The following is a 19,162-nucleotide window of genomic DNA, read 5'->3' on the forward strand; positions in this document are numbered from 1 at the left end:
TGTGAGCCACTGAGGAGGCCCAACTGTGACACATGGCACTCCACAATCATACCATGAAAACTGCAATTCTCTCCATGGTTGTGGTTCTGAGTCTAGTGGCTCAGTTGGTAGGGAATCACCAAAGAAACCTCATCTTTGGCCATCCCAGACCTGATTGTTGTTTGTGTGTGCCAATGTAGGGTCCAGCACAGTCCGTCACAGCCTACGCACACACTGGTAGTTGTAGTTGCTGGGTCAGTTCTGTCTTCAACCCCGTGTTTTATGCAAACTAGTGGGTGTTGGAGTCTAGCCAAATCCTGCCCACCACATACTTAGCTTTCACACAAACGAGTGGGAGCTGCAGCCTAGTTGGAGTAACCAGCAATAACCTCTACCAGGCCCACCCCCTACCCTGGTTCCCGTGCTTACCAGTATGTACAGCTGACTGGTCCCATCTGTGTCATATCCCCTTCTGCTCTCATGCATGTCAATGGGCATTGAAGCCCAGTTCATCCTAACCAGCCCCACTATCCAGTCCACACTGGTGCCAGCAGGTGCCACCATCTGTCCAGCCATGCCTGCGCCTGCTAGAATTTGCCCCTTGCCAGCATCTGCTAGCTGATGCTCCAGGAAAGCACCAACCACCCACACCCACTCTGGCTTATGCGTGTACCAGACAGCACAGTCAGCCCAGCCTGGCCGGTCCCTGATCCAGGTCAAGAGTAGACCATCAGATGTTGTGCCCCTGTCCGTCCTGGTCTTCCCCCATCCCAGCTCTCATGCTCAACAGTGCGAGTAGTGGCCTAGTATGGAGGTCCGCTCAGCCCCACACTGGGTCTGTCTCCACCAACCCCAGGTTTCTCATGTGCTGGTTGGGTCCTGCAGCCCAGTCTGGCACAGCTTGCCTTACCTTAGCATTTGCCAGTGGGTGCTGTAGCCTGGCAGAGTCCGGCCCACCCTGATTCTAGCCAGAGCTGATGGGGGCTACAGCCAGCCCTGCCAGTCCCCATGGGGGTATAATTTGAATGGAATTCCAAATAACTGTTAAAGAGAAGCTGTTTTGTGTTCATTTGTGGGGAAAAATGAAACAAAATATCCAGCATGAAATTGTTTATGTAATTGATGTATACTTTTGTTGTTGTTTAATATACATCTGAAGGACAGAGTAACAGAGGGATCTTCTATCTACTGGTTAATCCCCACATGGCCACAAAAGCTGGGTGGAAGCCAGGACCAAGGAACTGCTGAGTCTCCTACATGAGTTCAGGGTCCCCGACACATTAGCAAAAAGTTGAATTGGAAGCAAAGGCTGGGACTTAAGCCAGCGTTACACTGTTCTTGTAGGCAAATTAACTCACTGCCCCACAGTGACTTACCTTGATACAGTCTTTGCACTATGGTATTTCCTTAAAATGATTGCTTTGTTCATAAAACATCTTTTGAATGCCCTTGCTTCCAGATTAAAGGCATTGATAGTTTGTCAGAAGCCTGATAAGCCTACTGTTAATCATTTGGTGGTTGTCTTAAAATAAGGGGATTATGTTCACTATTTGAGATGTGACTTGAAAAGCTGTAACCTGCCCTTCCAATTGTAAGGGTGGAACAAATAAATGTTCTCTAGTTGTCCTGAGGTGAAAGGAAAATTTGTATCCTAAAAACCAGTATGCGTTTTATATTCCTATTTTTGTAGTGGTGTCTTTGATGAAGATAGTAAATGCTCTCCTCTTTCATTCAAGATAAATTAATCAGTGTTTTTCTATGTTATTTAGTGCACGTGGTGATTGCTACCCCTGGGAGAATTCTGGATCTTATCAAGAAAGGAGTAGCAAAGGTTGATCATGTCCAGATGATAGTATTGGATGAGGTAATGTCTTCATTTGAAAAGATAGTATTCTGTTCTGTAACTGCTTAAGCGCCAAATGGTTTGGGTACTGTTTTTCTTTTTTTCTTTTTTTTTAATTGATTACATTGTATTATGTGACACAGTTTCATAGGTACTTGGGTTCTCCCCACCCCTCCCCAAACCCTCCCACCATGGTGGATTCCTCCACCTTGTTGCATAACCACAGTTCAAGTTCAGTTGAGATTCCCCCATTGCAAGCATATACCAAACATAGAGTCCAGCATCTTATTGTCCAGTCAAGTTCAACGGCTTCTTAGGTATATTGGGTACTGTTTTTCAACAACAGTTACTGGTAACCTCAAAGCCAAGTTCTTTTTAGTCCCATTCTATTCACTTAAAAAAAAATTAAAAAGCATACAATCTATCTATCCTGTCATTACATTAAAGATTTACTTACTTATTTGAAATTTAAAAGACAAATTGGCAGGACAGAGACTATGATTATAGTCTAATTTGATCAGCCTTTTACCTTTGAATGGGGGAGAATATGTATTAATCATGGTGTATCAGCTGGCATTTTTTTTAATCATTTAATTTTTATAGCTCTGCAAGGAAGGTATCCTATAGAGTAGTTACTACAGTATGTAAGCATGACCAGTTTTGCAGTTGTGAAAACTATTGAAAGTAACAAGCAATTAAGCAGTATTCCAACATATAGCTAATTAAGTAAAGGAAATAAGATTACAGCCTTAGGTAGCTTGACTTCAGAACTCATACTTTTAACCGTTGTACATGTTACCTTTCTAAAGAGAATCACGTTAGAATTGATATGGAAACAAGGGTTTACTTAGTCTAGAATTTTTTTCATAAAAGGAGGTCGTGTACTATCATCTGAATCACTGGAAGTTTGTGGCCATTGAATTTTGTGTGTTGGAGTGAATTTCCTATTTACAAGTAAGAATGTTACATGAATACTCTTGCTGGATGCCAATTCTTTCACATTTTTTTGCTTTTTTTTCCAAAAATTGTTTTTGGTCTACAGGCAGATAAGTTGCTGTCACAGGATTTTGTACAGATAATGGAGGATATTATTCTCACGTTACCTAAAAACAGGCAGATTTTACTATATTCCGCTACTTTCCCTCTTAGTGTGCAAAAATTCATGGTGAGTATAAGTTTCGTCAATGTCATGATTTTTAGTATTACATCTTTTTATTGGTGTATCTGTGTATGCTAATTGCTTCAAGTTTTTGACCTTCAGCTGCTTTGCTAAGGTTAACATTTTTGAAAAGCTACAACTTTGCTATATTTCTGAATTTGACATACTACATCTTGTGGTAATTTATTTTTTTCTTGACAAATCCTTTGTGCTTGTTTTGAAGAAAGATTCCTTATAGCAAATCCCTTACTTTCAGAAATGTATACTATGTTTTGAGTTTGGGAGAATCTGCTTTCATTTGTCTTTTTTTTTCTTTTAGAATTCCCATTTACAGAAACCCTATGAGATTAACCTGATGGAGGAACTAACTTTGAAGGGAGTAACCCAATACTACGCATATGTAACTGAGCGCCAAAAAGTACACTGCCTCAACACACTTTTCTCCAGGGTAAGCAGTAAATTTAGATTCCCTTCCTAAATATGATCCTTCATTTAATGCTGGTAAAAGACAGTTGCAACAGTTTTCCCACCGTCTTCACTGCAGAAAAGTCCTCCTTATTTCCTTAAAAGCAGTTTCAGTAATTGATCTGAAGTTGGTACTTTATGATTGATACGAGTCCTTATGTTTTTAGAATAATTTTATACTAATATAGTTGGTCCTCATTTTTCAAAGATGGTGTGGTTTTTTTATCTGTCTAGTTGCAGACTGCTAGAAACTAGGAGCCCAAAATTCAGTGCAGGGTCCTCCATGCGAATGGGAAGGACCAAGTGCTCAACCTGTCGCTGTTGCCTCTCAGGGTACACATAGGAAGAAGCTGTCTAGAAAATGAGCCAGGACTCAAACCCAGGCACTCTGATGCCAGGTGCAGATGTCCTCGGTGACAGCTGTTGCACCTTACGCTTACCCCATATTTACCATTTTTACAACTTCTGCTTCTTTTATACCCTGAGATCATAAGTTTTAGACCATGTTATTTATGTTTCTTGTTGACTAGATATTTCAAAATTGGACAAACTGAATCAAAATTTTCATTTTTCTTCCTCCTGTCTATAGCTTCAGATAAACCAGTCAATCATTTTCTGTAACTCCTCTCAGAGAGTTGAATTGCTAGCCAAGAAGATTTCTCAACTGGGTTATTCTTGCTTCTATATTCATGCTAAAATGAGGCAGGTAAGTATAAAACTAGAATTTGTATAATTTATAAAACAACAAAAAACTAAGTATTTCAAAGATTTTGTTTGGTTTTAATGCTCCTCTAATTACCCTGAAATTAGGAACAAAGTATCCCTTTGTAGCCAAAGGACCCTTCTCAGCTAACTCTGGGGTTCAGTTTTATAACAGTAATAGTACATATTCGAGCTTCACAAGATTGTTAGAAAGATTGCAGTAATGCATGAGTAAGTATTTTGGAACTTATCATACATAATAGAGAAATGAAATTTTATTCTTCTCCTCCTTCCTCGGCTGATCTCTGGATCTGAACTGTTGAGTGTAGTAACCACTAGCTATCACATTTTAAATTAGTTAAAATGAAGTAACGATCACATTTTGTGGCTGATGTATTGGGAAGTGCAGACGCAAAACATTCCCCTTAATACAGAATTCTGCCGGGCAACACTGCACTCCAGATTTTTGATTTACTATTATAGCTTGTCTGGGGGGCGGAGGGACTTAGTTTTTTAAAAATCCAATTTTTAATACTTTGAAAGTGATGTTCCATCCTAGAAGTGGGCAGGCTGAGCCAGGTGCCAAGAACTCAGCCTGAGTCTCCCATGTGGGTGGCATCAATCCAGATACTTGAGCCATTGCCTGCTGCCTTTCAGGTGTCCATTATCAGGTAGCTGGAACTGGAGACAGGGCTCTAACCCAGACACTATGATATGGCATATGAGAGTTTACTGCAGCACTACCTCTGAGGGGGATACTTTGTAAGATTCCACCCTACCCCATCAGTGGATACCTGATATGGTTGATACTGAATCTGTATGTGATGTGGTTTTTCCTGTACATAACATACTCATTAATAAAATTGTGAATTAGGCACAGGAGATTAACAGTAACTAGTGAAAGCAGGAAAAATATAGCAACATACTCATTAATAATAAGAGCTGTGTGAATGTGAGAGGTCTGTCTCATGACACCTTGTACTCACCCTTGTGTTGAAGTGAGGTGAACCACAGCCATCTAAGGTATTGTAATGCTATTATATAAGGGTAACTGGAATGCAAGCAGTGATACTGCGATTACTGTGAAATGAGAACTGACGCAGGGCAGATGATGCTGGACAAAGTATAACAGGACAGGAGAATAGGAGATTTCGGCACACCATAATGACATGTAACTTGAAGAGTATGAATTGCTCATTTCTGAAATTTGCCATTTACTGGTTTTGGACTGCAGGTAACTGAAACCATGGAAAGTGAAAATAAAGACAATGAGGATTGTTGTATATGGCCCTTAAACTGACGTTTCCTTTGCTTAATTAAGGAAAAAATTTCAGTGTTTAAATTTTGTAATTTAAATAATTCAAAACTATAACAAGATTTTTTTATGCTAAATTATATTGTAAAATTTCATAACAAGTTTCTGTCAACTCTTTAAGAACAGATTGAGTCAGTTCATATTTGCTTTTGTAAAAAACATTGACATGGAATCATTTGTGTAAACGTTTTAGAATAAGGAACTGATAGAGATAATGAAAATTTGGTGCTTTGTATGAATTATAATCAAACATGACACATGGCTTTTTTCCTAGGAACATCGAAATCGTGTATTTCATGATTTCCGAAATGGCTTATGCCGCAATCTTGTTTGCACTGGTACGTATTTTGGGGCTGATGTGATGGCTGAACTGGCTAATCCTCCACTTGCAAATACCAGCATCCCATATGGACGCTAGTTCAAGTCCCAACTGCTCTACTTCCCATCCAGCTCTCTGCTTGTGGCCTGCGAAAGCCACTAAGGATGGCTCAAGTCCGTGGGACCCTGCACCCACGTGGGCTGGCTTTGGATTGGCTAGGCTGTGGTTGTTTGGCCTTCTGGGGTGTGAACCCCAGTGGATGGAAAGTCTTCTGCCCTGTCTCTCATTCTCTCTTTAGACCTACCTTTCTAATAAAAATAAGATCTTCTTTAAAAAAAAAATAAAATTTCTAAAGTTAAGAAATTGAACACGAACTTCAGTTTAAACTCCTAAAATTGGGCTACATATCTGAAACCAAAGATAATTTTTCTGATACTCAAACCTCACCTCCTCTGTCTTTTAAGTTAGCTTTGAGTCTGTATCCCTCCTAAATAGTTTTAGCTAACACACAGTAAATTATACTAAGAAACTACGTGTGTTTCAGGAGTTGTGATTTTTAAAAATTTTCCCCTAGAAACAAACTAGTGTTTTTTATTTTTTAAAGATTTATTTATTTTATGATAAAGTCAGATATACAGAGAGGAAGATCTTCCGTCCGATATTTCACTCCCCAAGTGAGTGCAACGGCCAGTGCTGCGCCGATCCGAAGTTGGGAACTAGGGACCTCTTCCGGGTCTCCCATGTGGGTACAGAGTTCCAAGGCATTGGGCCGTCCTTGACTGCTTTCCTAGGCCACAAGCAGGGAGCTGGATGGGAAGTGGAGCTGCCGGCATTAGAACCGGCGCCCATATGGGATCCCGGTACGTTCAAGGCGAGGACTTTAGCTGCTAGGCCACGCCGCCCGGCCCATGTTTTTTATTTTACTGCGTAACTAAAACAGATGATGTGGATGATGAAGCTAGGGCAGAAGAGGCAGATTACATACCTTTTCATCTGAAGAGAAGAAACTTGATTTTAATGGAATTATTGTAGATATATGGTATTTTATGAGTGCTTGCACACGTAAAACCCAGTATAACTGTTGTTGACATCAAGATTTAAAATATTTAGAAATCTGTTGTTTCTTGGCCTTTGGCTAAGATCAAGTGTAGAATATTTAGGAATTTGGGTTTTTGTAAAACTGCTGGCCTAACCAAATATGAGAGTTGGTAGGAAAGAATAAAGAAATTACAAAGTATCCTATACACTGTTGGTTTATATTGTTTGTCTTAAATCTGGGCAGTTACTGTGATTGTGAATTAGTAGGCATGACCTTTAAAATATTGATACACTCAAAATATAAAATAGAAAATTATCAGATTTTGTGTAAAGGGCATTAGACTATAATTTTAAGATTAGGTACCAAATCTTTGAAATTTTTTTTAAAGGTTTATTTATTTATTTTTATTGGAAAGGCAGATGTACAGAGAGAAGGAGAGATAAAGATCTTCTATCCATGGGTTCCCTCCTGCAACAGCTAGAGATGAGCCAGTCCAAAGCCAGGAGCTGCTTCTGGAGCTTCCATGTCAGTGCATCCTCCTTTCTCTGCTTTCCCAGGCCACCAGCAAGGAGCTGGATGAGACACAAACTGTTGCCCTATGTGCTGAGAAAATTAGTCAACTGAGCCATCGTGCCAGGCCCAGAGTCTTTAAATTTTTCCTTTTAACCATGTGACCTTAGGCAAGTCATATTTCTCTTAGGCTTTCTTTCATGGTCTATACAGTTGGGTTGCCTTATAAGCTAAGTTTTAAATACCCACTGTAGTTCATTCTACAAATGTCTATTGATAGTCTTTTTGAGATTTATTTATTTGAAAGGTGGAGTTTCAGGAGCAAAGAGATACAGATCTTTCATCTTCTGGTTCAGTTCTTGGAACTCTGAATCTCCCATGTGGGTATCAGGGGTCCAAATACTTGGGCTGTCTCTTTACCCAGACTGTTGGCAGGGAGGTAGATTCTAAGTAGAGGAAACTGGTACCCATACAGGATACCTTTCTTTTAAGTGGCAGCTTAACTCGCTGTGTCACAATACTAGCCCTGTACATTTGTAATCTTTTAAAATGTTTTTATGTGGATGTGTATTTGAAAGTCAGACCAACAGAAATTCCATCCCTTTTTATTCTCCAGGTGTCAAGAATAGCCAGAGCTGAGTCAGTCTGAAGCCATGAGCCTGGGCTGGGAATTCAATCTGGGCCTCTTTTGTAACTGGCAGCAGCCTGTGTATTTGAGCCTATTGTCTGCCAGAGTGCTCATTAGTGAGAAGCTGGAATTGGAATTGATTCTCAAGCATAGGCACTCTGATGCAAGTTGTCAGTATCCAAAGTGACGTGCTAACTGCTGTTCCATGGGTTCATCCCACTTTTTTTTTTTATCCGTCAGTGGATGGATGTTTTGGTCACACCCATTTTTGACAGTTGTGAATGGTGCTAGACTGATTTTAATTTCTTTGGGATATATACCCATTGACGGGATTTGAGTTTTATTTTTAGTTTTTTAAAGAACCTCTCCACTGTTCAGTAATGGCTATATTGATTTATATCCTCACAAATAATGCAAGGGTGTCCCGTTTTTCCATATCTTCATTAGCATTTAGTTTCTGTTTCTTTGCCAATAGCCAGTCTTACTGGAATAAGATGATATTGCCTGGGATTCTGACTTGTATTTCCCTGATAATTAGTGATCTTGACATTTTTTTCATGTACCTACCGGCTGTTTATAAGTCTGTCTGAGAAATATCTGATGTCATTTTTTAAATTTGGATTATTGGAAAATTCTGTTGAGTTCCTTATTTATTCTAGTTATCAAATCCTTGTCAGATATATGACTTGCAAATATTTTTCTGGTTCTGTAGATTATTTTTTAACTCTGGTGGTTGCTTTCTTTTGTTGAGAAAAGCTCTTTTAGCTTGACAAAGATCCATTTGTTCTTATTTCCCTTGTTTTGGGGATCTGATTCCAAAAAGCTTTGCACATTCTAGTAATTTCAAAAAATTTTCAGTAAATTAAAAAAAATTTATTTATTTGAAAGGCAGAATTAGAGATCTTAAATCTCCTGGTGCATTTTCCAGTAGGTCATGCTGAAGCCAAGAATGTAGAGCTCTGTCCAGGTCTCCGATGTGGTTAGTGAGGCCCCACGTACTTGGGCTGCCTTCCACTGCTTTCTCAGGTGCAGTAGCCAGGAACTGGGTTGGAAGTGGAGCAGTCAAGAGTCATGGGATGCAGGAATCATGATGCTGTGTCACAGTGCTGGTCCCACTTATAGGTCTTTAATTCATTTTTAAAATCTTTATAATGTATTTAACATATGCCAATTTTGGTGTTAAAATTGGTGTATTTAAAAGGCAGAGTTACAGAGTTGGAGAAGAGATTTTGGCATTTGCTGGTTCACTCCCCAAATACCTGCCATAGCTAGGGATAGCCAGGGTGAATCCAGGAGTCAGGAGCTCTGTGGACCTGCTATGTAGGTGATAGGAATCCAACTACTTGGATCGTCATCTGTTGTTTCCCAGGCCCATCAGCAGGGAATTGGGTGGGCAGTGGAGTACAACTCCATCCCAGGTGCTCCGATATGGGATGCAGGTTCCAAGTGGCGACTTAACTGCTGTGCCACAAGGTATGCACCTCTAATATATTTTAAGGTCAGGTAGTGCAATGTTTTCTTTTGTTCATTTGCTCAAAATTGCTTTGGCTATTCAGGGACTTCTGTGGCTACATACAAATTTTAGTAGTATTTCTTTCAGCTTTGTGAAAAATGCCATTGCAATTCTGATAGAGGTTGCATTGAATCTGTAAATTGCTTTGATTCTTTTCAGATGATAATAATTCTTCCCATCCGTGAACAGGGGATGTCTCCATTTCTTTGTATCTTCTTTAGTTTCAGTCTGCAGTGATCTGTAATTTTTATTGTAGAGATCTTTCATCTCTTTGGTTAAAATTGTTTTCAGATATTTTAAATTTTTTATAGGTATTAGAAATGGGATTACATTGATTTTTATAATTCCATCTCATCTGCAAATGATTTTCCTTTCCAGCTTCCATTTCCTTTACTTTTTCTTGTAATTGCTTTGGCTACTACTTCCAGCACCAGGATGTATAAAAGTGATGAAATTTGACATCCTTGTCTTGTTCCAGATCTAAAGAAAAAGCTTTTTCCTATTGACTGTGATGCTGGCTGTTGGCTTGTTGTGTGTGACCTTTATTGTATTGAAGTGTGTTTCTTCTTTCACTTAATTTTAATTTCTTCAGCCTTTTAAAATCTTTGACTGTTGAAATGATAATATGATTCTGTCCTTCATTCTATTGGTGTATGGTATGTCATGTTTATTGATGAACCATATGGTGAACCATTTATCATCTCTGTTACTGAATTTTGTTTGCCAGTATTTTTCAAAGACTTACTTTCTTGTATATTTTCATTAGGCATATTGGCCTGCAACTTTTTTTTTCTATTTTATGCTGGTGTGGATTTGGTATCAAGTCCTTATAGAGTAAATTTGGATGAATTCCCTCCTCTTTTTTTGATATAATTCAAGAAACGCATTACTGCTAATCAGTCCGCACTGAGGCCATCTGATCTTGGGCTTTTCATTGATGAGAGACAGACTTATTACTGATTCAGCTTTCCTACATACATTGTTTGTCTTTTATATGTTCTGGTACTTCATGCTTTAGTTTTTGATGGGTTTGTTTGTTTTTCTTAAGGTGTATTTAATTTGAGAGACAGGGAATGAGAGAGCTCAACCATCATTGGTTCAGGGCATGGTCCAGGCCAAAGCCAAGAGCCAACTCTTCCTGCTCTCCTACTTGGGCCATCTGCTGCTGCTTTCCCAGGCTCAGTAGCAGGGAGATGGATCAGAAGCAGAGCAGCCAGGAATCACAGGCATGTTAGCATCACTCATTGTGGTTTAAATTGCTAAGTCATGATGCCAGCCCCCATGATTCAGTCTTGGTAAGGTGTTTATTTCCAGCAATGTGTCCATTTCTTCCAGGTTATCTTCCACTTTGTTGCCATATAGTTCAGTTTTTCTGTGGTACCAGTTATAATGCGTTTTGTCTCTGATTTTATGTATATGAATCTTTATTTTCTCAGTGTAGCTAAGAGTTTGTCAATTTGATTTATCTTTATGGCATCAGCTTCCTTGTAGAGTTTATTTGCATTTTAGAACGTTTCTGTCACTTACTGTTCTGAGTTTTGTTATTTCTTTCCTTCTATAAATTTTGGATTTTCTATGCCCTTTTCCAGTTTCTTAAGCTATGGTGATAAGTGTTTGAGATATTTCTGTTTCTTTGATACAGGCATTGAGTGCTATAAACTTCTCTCTTGGTACTGCTTTTGCTATTATCCCAAAGGTTTTGTTTTTTCGTGTTTCTCTTTTCATAGTTTTTAGGAGATTTCTGAATTTCCTCCTTGATCCACTGGTTGTCTAGGAGTAAACTGTTTAACTTTCATACATGTACATAGCTTCCAAAGATTTTGGTTTTGCATAGGTGTTTCAGAGTTTGAATCAATGTATGATTGAGACTGGGGAATAGTAGAGGGCATAAGTAAATAATTCTTTAAAAATGAGAGAAATCTTCCATCACTACTTCACTTCCTGAATGGCTGCATCAACCAGAGTGGACTGGGCTGGATCCAGTAGCTAGTAGCTTCTTTGAGGTCTCTCATGTGGGTACCAGAGTCTCAAGTACTTGGGCCATCCTCCACTGCTTTCCCAGGCACATTAGTAAGGAACTGAATGGGAAGTAGAGCAGCTGGGACACGAGCCAGCAACCATAAGAATTGCTGGAATTGCAGGCCTTAGGGTTAGCCCCCTTTGTCACAATGTTGCCCTGGAGGTTTTGAAAATTAACGTAGATCTGTTTGAAATCATGTAGCAGAACAGGATGGATTAATTCTATATTAAACATGGTTATTGTTAGTGGAACAACTTGTGATTTTTTTTCGCTTAATTTTTAATTTTAAAAAGGGAGTGATAATTCACATCTTTCTGGTCTACTTTCCAAATGTCTGTAAGGGTCAGGCATCGCGTGCTGCTCCAAGGGTCTGCCCTGCTGGGAAACTAGGACCTGCAGCTAGCAGTGGACCTAAGCACTCTCATGTGGGATTTGGCCATCTCAGTTGTTACACCAAACACCTTATTCCTTCCCTTTGCATTACTCTAGATTTGTGAATCTTAGAATAACTCTGAAAAAGTAGTTTAAAGAGAATTACTGTTTATACCCATCTCTTGCATTTATGGCTTACTAGTCTCTTATATTTACAAAATTACCTTAGATTATTTTTAAAACCTGTTGACAGTACTGAGAAAAGGCAACCTGGAGCAGAGAAAGCTCGTTGTGATTAATAATCAGGAAAGGTATTACCTTTGGATGAAGTTAGTTTACCTAGGGTTAGACTAGATCAAAATGTTAAAAGAGGTGTGTGATATTAGAAGCCATGTTTGTGTTTTAGTTGAAAGATTTAATGAAAATAATCTCTCTTTTTAAAGACCTGTTTACCCGAGGTATTGATATCCAAGCTGTGAATGTGGTGATTAATTTTGACTTCCCAAAGCTGGCAGAGACCTATCTTCATCGTATTGGAAGATCAGGTAAGGAAGAGGGCAATGGCTTTCCTGGAAATTACGTATTGAAAAATATAATCACTACATTTTGTTTCCCTGTGAAGAATGATATTAAAAGGCAGTAAGTCTATTTCTTCCATGCTTTGTTTATTAGAAGTGAATCACAAGTTTAAGTCTACACACAAGAGGAGAGACTTGGGCAAATATTTCACCGCCATTAGAGGCTCCGTTCCCTGCATGTGGCCTTTTCAGTTCTCTGCATATTACACCACGGCCTTTTCTCCTATAATTCCACACATACAGCTCCAGTTAAGGACAATCGGGACATAATACTTGGCAAGCCCATAAATATTAACCTTGACTCATGAGACCCCTGCATGTGTCAAATCATTAACCTCCAAACTTAAATAAAACTCAACTACCACGGTAAAACAACAACAAAAAAAAGGCAGTAAGTCTTTTTTCACACCCTTTAGAGAGAATGTTAACTGAAAACAGCGAGTTAACAGTAATCTGTGCAATGTTTAAGACTTAAGTTTTCCTATTGTTAAAACTATTAAGAAAGTTAAAAGTGACTTAATTTGAGGAAAATTAGCGCTTTATATATCAGTTTATTCATTGATGAATTCTCCTGTTTGCTTTATGTGTTCTGATAACTTTTGACTGGAAATATCAGCTATTCTGTTATGCAAAGATGAATTGTAGCCACCCATCAAAATTTACAGAGGACAGTTTCTAGGACTCTCTGGGGATTTCAAAATCTGCGCAGGTTCAAGACCATGGCATGATATTTGCATAAAACTATCTACAGCTTTCCATGTATTTTGAATGATCTCTAGCTAATGAATACCTAAAGATAGTTTGAACTGTCCGTGTAAGTATTTTTTACCTGTGTTATTTAGGGAATAACTGGGTAAGATCTACATGGTCAGTACATAAACATATTTTTCCCCCAAATATTTTTGAGCTCTGGTTGATTGAATCCATAGGTATGGAGTTCTCACTGTTGTACTTTGGAATGTGAAACTTAAAGTTTTGACATACTATGTGTTTGATAAGTATGTTTCACAGAGTGATACTGAACAAAAGTTAGTCTTATGTGATTTTTTTCCACCCCATTTATAGACTGGCACATGCACGTTGATGTTTATACTTAGTTTTTTAAAAATGAATTTAAACATTTGTTGCTAGGTCGCTTTGGTCATCTTGGCTTAGCCATCAACTTGATCACATATGATGATCGTTTCAACCTGAAAAGTATTGAGGAGCAGCTGGGAACAGAAATTAAACCTATCCCAAGCAACATTGACAAGAGCCTGTATGTGGCAGAATACCACAGCGAGCCTGTAGAAGATGAGAAACCTTAACAAGCATGTGAGTACCTGACCGAACAGCTGAGTGAGCAGAACCTTTGAAGGGGGAAGTATTCTGCCACCACCGTCTGGGACAAAGGGGGATACCAAAGGCCAGCTTTAAAATTCTAACTCAGCGAGTTAAGGTACTTCCTTTCTCTTTTCCTACCCAGCAACTAGGCTACCATTCACAGGTATAGCCATGGAAACGGTACAGACCACCAAACAAGAGCAACTAGTTCCCCCTGTGTTATTAGACTGGTTTCACAGTTCAGATCATCTGTTCTCAAAGGAAAATGTAAAAAGCTGTCATGGCCAGTGCCTTGGTGTAATAGGTAAAGCTGTCACCTGTGGTGTCAACATCCCATATGGGCAACAGTCCTCACTGCTCTGCTTCTGGTGCAGCTATCCACTGAAGCACCTGGCAAGATACCTGAGGAGGCTACAGGTGCTTAGACTCCTTCACTCATGTGGGAGAACCAGAAAAGCTCCTGGTTTCAGATCAGCCTAGCTCTGGCCATTCGGGGAGTAAACCAGCAGGTGAATGGTCTCTCTTCCCCTCATTCCCACACTCCCTCCTCTTTTGCTTCCCCTTTGTTGCCTCCCTGTTCCGAATTCTGCCTTTAGTATGCAAGTTAAAGAGAAAAATACTATCAACAGTGGGATTACTGCCATTAGTAAAATCAGCAACTGTACATACCTGTGTTTCTCTGACCTGATCTCCCATTTCCATATAGGTGTCAGGAGCTCAGGTACTTCGGTCACTTGCTACTGCCTTGCCAAGCACAGTGGTAGGAAGTTAGATCGGAAGTACAGCAGATGGGACTGTAAACAGTACTCTTGGGTGGAATGTCAATATTAGAAGGGCAGCTTAACCCAGCACCAGCCCCCGGGCTCAGCCATCTTCAGTTAATGCAGTTTCTTCCTGGGAGAAATTGGATACTTTACCATATTTAATGGCAAGTACAGGTGAAATAAAATAAATAGCAAATGTCTCTTGAATGAGGTTAAGATCTCATTAGAGAATCTGGAATGCAGGCTCCAGGACAGTGTGAAAGGTGAACAGAACATAATTTCAGACTCCCAAAATAATGAAAGCAAAATAATATTTCAGCAGTTTTTAATACGAAAATATCTTTCTCTTTTCTCTTTTTTCACTCAAACCTCTCTTAGCATTCTAATGGATGTATTAGTAAATTGAGTAAAGATACCTGTGTAATCTCTTTATTACCAAATACTTAACCAGGTTATGAGGATGACTTTGTGTTTTTCAAATGTCCACTTTGATTTTTTTGTACATGCTTGTCCTTTATCTTTTTTAAAGAAATTTTTATATTTGTTGGTCTGTTAAAAACATATACAAAAAATAGGGATTAAAATTAAACGATGTAATCTATTTCCTAAAGACAATCTCACTTAGTTTCCTTTTTTTTATTTCCTTCCTTTTTTTGCATTTTATTATTATTATTATTTTATGATATAGTTCCATAGGCTCCTGGTATTTCACTTATCCCAGCCCCAATTCCCCCCCCCCCCCCCACCGCCTAGTTTCTCTATATCATTACTAAAGTATAGTTCTTCAAACACGTCATATGTCCATCATTGCGGCATGGACAATGACAAGAGAGTCTAGCATCCTATTATCACGATATAGTGAACAGTTTCATTGTAAGTCCATCTTTGTCTGGAAGTAGAAATGCATACTACATTGTATCCTCACATCTAGATATGTTAGTCACCAGATCACAGCTACTGTACATCCCCTCAAATGAAAAGTCATAATACAAAATCAACAATAGAAAGAAAACTCGAAATTTACAATGCCGTGAAGTTAAATAACATGTTACTAGATACAACAGTCTCCATTACACAGCTACTATACATCCCCTTAAATGAAGAGCCACAAAACAAAATCAACTTCAGGGAGAAAAAAGAAATTAACACCACCAAGAAGTTAAATAAATGCTACTAAATGACTAACATGTAGCTGAAGAAATGAAAATCAAGAACCTTCTTGAAGAAAATGCTGCTATGAGTCATTGAATGATTTAATCAAAAGAAACTGTTTTGAAGAGGTGAAACTAACCGAAAACATCAAATCCCATGAGATATAGATTCCGCTGATTTTTGTTAGTGATATGTGTCTCTTCTAGACGAGAAAAGGATGAGTTTTGTTTTTAATCTGGTCTACTAATCTATGACATTTGATTGAGCTTAAGCCATTTACATTCAGAGTTAATATGTGTGGGTGGTATTTTGGTCCTGTCATTTTAAGAATGGGTTGTTCATTGGTTCAGTCTTCTGTTGTCATTTTACGGGATGTTCTTCCCATTTGCCTTTGGTTTTGGTAGGTGCTATTCTTCTCTGTCAAGAACATCTTCAAGTCTCATTTGTAGGGCAGGTTTGAAAGAGGCAAGTTCTTTTAACTTTACTGTAGAAGATTTTTATTCCGTTTTCAAAGAGAAAGGAAAGCTTTGCTGGATATGTCACCCTAGCCCGACAATTTTTTTCTTTTAGAACCTGGAGTATGTGCCTCCATTTTCTTCTTGCCTGTAGAGTTTCCTGGGAGAGATCTCCTGTGAGTTTAATTGGCATTCCTTTATATGTCAACTGAGTTTTTTTCACGTGCGCATGTTAGGATCTTTTCCTCATGTTCAATTGAAGAGAGCTTGATGATCATGTATGTGACTTGGTGAAGATCGCTTTTGATTAAGCCTGTTGGGAGTTCTGTGCCCCTCCTGGATGTTGTTTCCCAATTCTTTCTCCAGATTAGGGAAATTTTCCTTTATTATTTCATTAAATATATTTGTAAAACCAGTTTCTCTTTCTGTACCTTCTGTGACTCCCATAACTCTTCTATTTGGCCTCTTTAATATTGTCTTTCAATTCTTGAATACTTTTTTTGGCCTGACCCAGCTCTACTTCCAGCTTTTTGTTTGCTTCCCCCTGATGACAGGAAATATCTTCCAATTCTGAGATTGTTTCTTCTGCTTGCTTCATTCTATTTTGGAGACTCTCCACTGTACTTTTAATTTGCTCTACTGTGTTCTTAATTTCTGATATATCAGCCTTGATTTGCTTTATTGCTTCCTTAAATTCTTTGAACTCTTGTATGTGCTTCTCATTGTTGATCAGAAGCTTTAAAATGAATTTTCTGAATTCTGTATCCCCCATTTTCTTGATGTCTTCCTCAGTTAACTCAGAGGTTGGCATAGGGTTTTGCTCCTTTGCAGGGGAGTCTTCAGTAATACTCATTGTGCCTTTGTCTCTTCTTTTGCTCTTGATCATTGTACTTCTGGTTAGCAGAGTCTTCTCCTTGGGACAGGTTTCTAAGCTGTGTCACCCACAGGTCTACAGTTTGATTTTACTTATTGCAGTGGGTACACAGCTCTTTGTTTGCAGTCAATTGTGACATTCCCTCCAGCAAGTTCCAGATCTGGGTTCTTATGCTAGATTTCCACAAAGAACTCCACAGCCCCAGCTCCTGGGCTCACCACTCTCCACCTCCTATGATGCTGTGCTGAGGCTGCACCATCGTCTCTGCGACCTTTTTCCCACTTCTGGTTGGAGCAGGTCCCAGGATTAGGGAGACACCAGGTGTCCTATCTAGCTAGGTTGTTGGTGGCATTGATCTTGCCGGAACCTGTTGGATGTTAGGTCTGGGTGCCACATGGACAAATTTTGACCCGTACGATGCCACAGTCAGTATTATTTTCCTGTGGGACCAGTGCAATCCACTGAACTCAGTGAGTTCTCGCGAGCTCAGCACATGAGCAGTTCAGTGTTATCCCCTGCAGTCCTAAAGCTTTTGCCACAGTGTACAAAATGGCACCTGATGTACCACTACTAGAGTTCTTGATCTGCTGGCCATCAGGTGGGAGGGCTACCCAGACATGTCCTGGGTGGAACCTGTAGACCTCCACGTTGATGCAGTTCACTGAGTCAGAAATGAGTTCACTCCCAGCTCGGCTATGCTCAGTCCTTTCCCTTGCCTTTGCCTCCTTAGGCAAAATGGCACCCAATTCGGCTCTAGGTGACTGACTGGGCTGTGAAATCCACCCTGTTTTCACACTACCTGTCTGTGATCTTCTGTTCTGTCTGCTTCTGGTCAAATCAAACGGACCAGCAGGACAAGCAGTTCTTTGTCTGGGCTCACCTCCCAAGCTCCCGGTGAAAGCCCCTTCCCACCTGGTTCCTGGTAGAGTTTTGGTTGCTAGTGGAGTTCAGATCGCCATTAGCTGAATGCTGCTGGAGTATCAGTCACTGCAACGGCACACCATTGTTTTCACTGCTTTCCTGTGTCTGTCAGTCTCCAGGTACCCCTCCGCTGTTGTTCTGTCCTCTCCTGTTTCCTGGGATGTGTCCTCTCTGCTGCATCCTGATTAAATGTTTCTCCGTCTGTTTTAACGTGTCCTTACCTTATTCCGCCATCTTGATTCTCCTTCAATCTCATTTAGTTTCACAAGATTTTTTCTAAATTATAGTGAGGCTTTAGCCTTTTTTTCCTGAAATATCAAACACAAAAGCAGTAGACAGAACTGGGTGATATTTGCTAAGTACTTTGCAGACTGTTTCAGCTCAGATAAGATACATTTTTTCCCCTTGCCTCAATTATTGCAAGTGAATGCTAGCTATCTGCTATCAGAACATTTGGTCTCCCAGTTTTTCTCAGGATAGAAAACTGCTTAATTCTAATCAGTGAATTTTACAATAGGTAAAGGCTTCAGTAGAAATTAGTAGATGAGGATTGTGAAAAACCCAGTGTATCCTAGTTCATGTTGCTTTTACAGATGTTAATTTTCGTGTTTCCCTCTTTCTATAGGCTTTGACAAACTACAAAAGGCTCGTTTGGATCTGTGACACATCATTTTTCGGGGGGATGCTCTTCTCTTTGTGGGTTTTTCATCTTTTGTTTTGGAACTATGAAGACTTAAAAGAGCTCAGACGTTTTTTTCTTTTTTTAACTGGTGAAGAGGAAAAAAAGCTGAAAAGAAGGAATATACCTTTTTTGTTCCACTTGTTTGCACTGTGTGCTGACTGAACATTAGTTGCACTAACTGCTGGTTTTTTTAAAAATGTTTTCTGGGGAAAGGGGACAAGGAAGGAGGAAAAAGAAGAGAAGGGGAGAAACCCTAAAAAGAGAAGAATCTCAAAGAATACACAAGCTTGTCTACGAATTCAAATTTCTCCAACAGCTGACTCTCGCGCATTTCAACTTCTCCCTGATTACTCATCCATTTTTTAAGCCTGAAGAGCTTATTACTTATTTGTGCGAAGTGCCTTATGCTATGAGACCATTCAGAATATCATCTTTAGACACAGCCCAAGAAATCAACAATAGTAGTTCTTTTTTTTTTCTTTGTTTTCTTTAATATTTTAGAATCTGTCTTTTTCAGTTTGGTTTCAAATTGAAATCTTTTTCTTCCCT

General features: G+C 39.3%; 1 protein-coding gene across 4 annotated transcripts in view; it reads left to right on the plus strand.

Moving 5' to 3' along the window:
• The window catches only part of DDX6 (DEAD-box helicase 6), a 43,136-nt gene extending 24,326 nt beyond the window's left edge, over nucleotides 1-18,810 (plus strand). For all 4 annotated transcript variants that reach the window (XM_058663803.1, XM_004585139.4, XM_004585138.2 and 1 more), the window contains exons 7-14: nucleotides 1,749-1,843; nucleotides 2,865-2,987; nucleotides 3,301-3,429; nucleotides 4,036-4,152; nucleotides 5,738-5,801; nucleotides 12,308-12,409; nucleotides 13,574-13,756; nucleotides 18,557-18,810. In XM_058663803.1, the coding sequence (XP_058519786.1) occupies nucleotides 1,749-1,843; nucleotides 2,865-2,987; nucleotides 3,301-3,429; nucleotides 4,036-4,152; nucleotides 5,738-5,801; nucleotides 12,308-12,409; nucleotides 13,574-13,749 (806 nt within the window). In that variant the 3' untranslated portion in view covers nucleotides 13,750-13,756; nucleotides 18,557-18,810. The remainder of the gene's footprint in view (nucleotides 1-1,748; nucleotides 1,844-2,864; nucleotides 2,988-3,300; nucleotides 3,430-4,035; nucleotides 4,153-5,737; nucleotides 5,802-12,307; nucleotides 12,410-13,573; nucleotides 13,757-18,556) is intronic.
• Nucleotides 18,811-19,162: the final 352 nt, after the last annotated feature.

The sequence above is a fragment of the Ochotona princeps genome, chromosome 4 (genome assembly GCF_030435755.1).
Source record: "Ochotona princeps isolate mOchPri1 chromosome 4, mOchPri1.hap1, whole genome shotgun sequence".
Lineage (NCBI taxonomy): Eukaryota > Metazoa > Chordata > Mammalia > Lagomorpha > Ochotonidae > Ochotona > Ochotona princeps.